The sequence below is a fragment of the Olea europaea genome, unplaced genomic scaffold (assembly GCF_002742605.1).
Source record: "Olea europaea var. sylvestris unplaced genomic scaffold, O_europaea_v1 scaffold933, whole genome shotgun sequence".
Classification (NCBI taxonomy): Eukaryota; Viridiplantae; Streptophyta; class Magnoliopsida; order Lamiales; family Oleaceae; genus Olea; species Olea europaea.
Window position 1 is genome coordinate 209049 of NW_019267819.1, and position 2672 is coordinate 211720.

General features: G+C 34.1%; 1 protein-coding gene across 2 annotated transcripts; it reads left to right on the forward strand.

Moving 5' to 3' along the window:
- On the forward strand, window positions 1-2472 carry LOC111392474 (sulfite exporter TauE/SafE family protein 3-like). 2 transcript variants are annotated; one of them, XR_002702275.1, is made up of 3 exons: window positions 1-1114; window positions 1421-1588; window positions 1761-2472. XR_002702275.1 is itself a non-coding variant. In XM_023017823.1 (2 exons), exons 1-2 carry the CDS (start codon window positions 1402-1404, stop codon window positions 1862-1864), a joined length of 291 nt encoding a protein of 96 aa, XP_022873591.1. In that variant the 5' UTR covers window positions 1382-1401; the 3' UTR covers window positions 1865-2472. The 2 variants fall into 2 exon arrangements, 1 of the variants encoding a protein (XP_022873591.1); XM_023017823.1 differs by lacking the exon at window positions 1-1114 and having other exon boundaries at window positions 1382-1588.
- Window positions 2473-2672: the final 200 nt, after the last annotated feature.

Below are 2672 nucleotides of genomic sequence, written 5' to 3' on the forward strand. Positions count from 1 at the left end.
ACTTTGAGCAAAAAAATTCCCTCAAATCTCTCACCACCTGCATTTTTCCTTTTCCACCCTGCAAAATCTGGGATTGTACATAAACTATAGAAGATTTTATACTGAAAAAGTGAGAATGTTGGTTAATAATGGCTGGGAATCAAGAAAAATTGAGGGCTTTAAGACCTTTACTAACAGTTGTATGGAGCTTTCTGTTGGCTTCAATATTTGTTTCTGCTGAAATAAGAAGCTCAAAGCAGAAATTTTCAACACATAGTGCAACATTCTGATTTAGATATTTTAACAAATTATCAAAATTTTACACTAAAAGCAACAAATCTGGGTACCAGCATGTTTGGCCGGCGTGTTAAATCATTTATTCTGTTACTTTTTAATTTTCAAATTCAATTTGTCTAGTGCTTTAATATATATTTGATTTGAGTTCAATCTACAATTCTGGTTTCATATTTATTTTTGCATGATATTTTTATTTGTTGAGTACTTATTGATATTGGAATTTGGAGGTTGGGATGGATAATTTGGATTTTGTTTTCATTTTTATTTTTTCAAGAATTGATCTTTGTGAATCCACGGGGGTTTTTGTTCTTTGGTTTCTTGGTTGGTTTTTGAATTCCGGAGGGCTATGAGTAGGTTGGATTGAAGTATTGACAAGTGTTTTAATCTCTTCATAATACATTTTTTCTTGAACGTACATGTTTGTGCTTGTATGTGTTTGTGTGTGTGAGCAAAAGCTAGTTCATAAAGTTGGCCTCAGATACAATGAGTGACAGAACTTCCTTAAGCCAGGGAAAATCATATATTTAAACTTTTTTGGGAGGGGGGCAGGGCAATGTACATTTATAAATTGTATTGTTACCATTTGAAAAAGGCTTTTCTTGGTTGAGTTTTTTTCATGTTTTGAATTGGACGTTCTATCGTTATGGAAGGCTTGTAACTAGTGACAATCTGGTATGTCGTCTACAGGATCTGAAATTCAACTAGCAACTTCTTGTTGGTAGCATAATTGGATTTTTCGGAGCATCTTTTGGAATTGTTGGTGGTGGTTGGATATTTTTTCCCATTCTTACTCTGGTTATTGGATTTGATCCGAAATCATCAGCTGCTATCTCAAAATGTAAGTTACAAACCGTATTGATATAACATGGAACGATTAAACATTAATCTTGTTTCTATACCGCACAATTGGATATTCCAAGTTCTTTGTCAGTTGAATTTATTCAAATCCAAGAATCTATGCATATAATTTTAGAGGTCGCAAAGCTGAAGTTCTTAGTCTCCTTGTAATCCTGGATAAAGAAAGTCAGCATATAAAATTATTTTAATGGCCTTGAAATTCATGAAAAGGTATGGTTCAAATTCAGTTTTATGGAGTCAATAAATGCCAATTCTAATTTGATATGTATGATCTTGGGAATTGCAGTCTTGACTGTTTACTACAATCTTAAGCTCGGGCATCCTACTATTGACATTCCAATTATCGACTATGACTTGGTTGTTCTCGTCCAACCTATGCTTATGCTAGGCATTAGCATTGGAGTTGCTTTCAATGTGATATTTGCCAATTGGATGGTCATTGTTCTCTATATAGGTAATTAATGTTTGTGTTACAATGGGTTTATTATGTATCCTAATTCAATAGCTCTTTTTTATATGATATGTGATAAGTGTGTTTTGCACATTTATTTAGATCACAAACATGACTGAATAACGAGTAAAATGATTAAATTATGACTTAATTTCATTACATTTGTGAATTGTAGGAAACAACGATGAACATGGTGAAATTCAGGAAAAAGAAGTGAAAAGGACTAAAATGACGCAAAGTGAAAGTTCAGGGACCAAGGTGCAATTATCCAAAAGTTGACTCGATGAACAAATCGAGAAATTGATTAAGCCAATTACCAATTGATGATATCTTGGGATGATGGAATCGAAAGAATGAAGAAATGATGTCAAGAAGTGAAGGATTCAAGTAGGATGACCAAAATGAACACCTTTCATAGTTGGTAGACTGCATACTGCTACCCTCTATGCGGTCGCATAGAGCCAAACCGAACTTAAAATGACAGAATTTTTACTCTATGCGACCGCATAGAGTTGCTCTATGCGGTCACATAGAGCAATTCTCAGGTAAAATTGCAGTTTCCTTTTTCCGCCAAAACTCTTATGGAAACAATATTTTTAGGGTCCTATATAAACAAAAACTTGACCAGAATGAAGGGGATGCCATTTTTACAAGTTTTTGAGAGATTTTGAAGGAGAAACGTGGAGAGAACAAGAGGACAACATCGCGTCAAGTGAAGATTGATTCGGGTGATGACGTTTCTTCAGCTATTTTTATGTTTTCTTCTTTTTAGCATTTAGGCTAGATTTTTCATTGCTAGGAGATCGACGAACCTTGTAATACTACGTTTGATTTTTTATTTGGATATTTGACATCTTTAAATGCATATTCCGGAATTGAATGGTTTATTACGTTTTTATTTTCATATGATTATTGCGCACGTAATTATGTGATTGTGGTGGCCTGTTTTATACATTCGAAAGAAGGAAAATAAGTTCGACATAGTATAAATGATCATAGGGTCCGATAGGGAATAGAAATATACCTCTATCCACTTACATCAGTGAAAGGTGTTCGTAGTTTCCTTGGGCATGCCGGGTTCTACAGA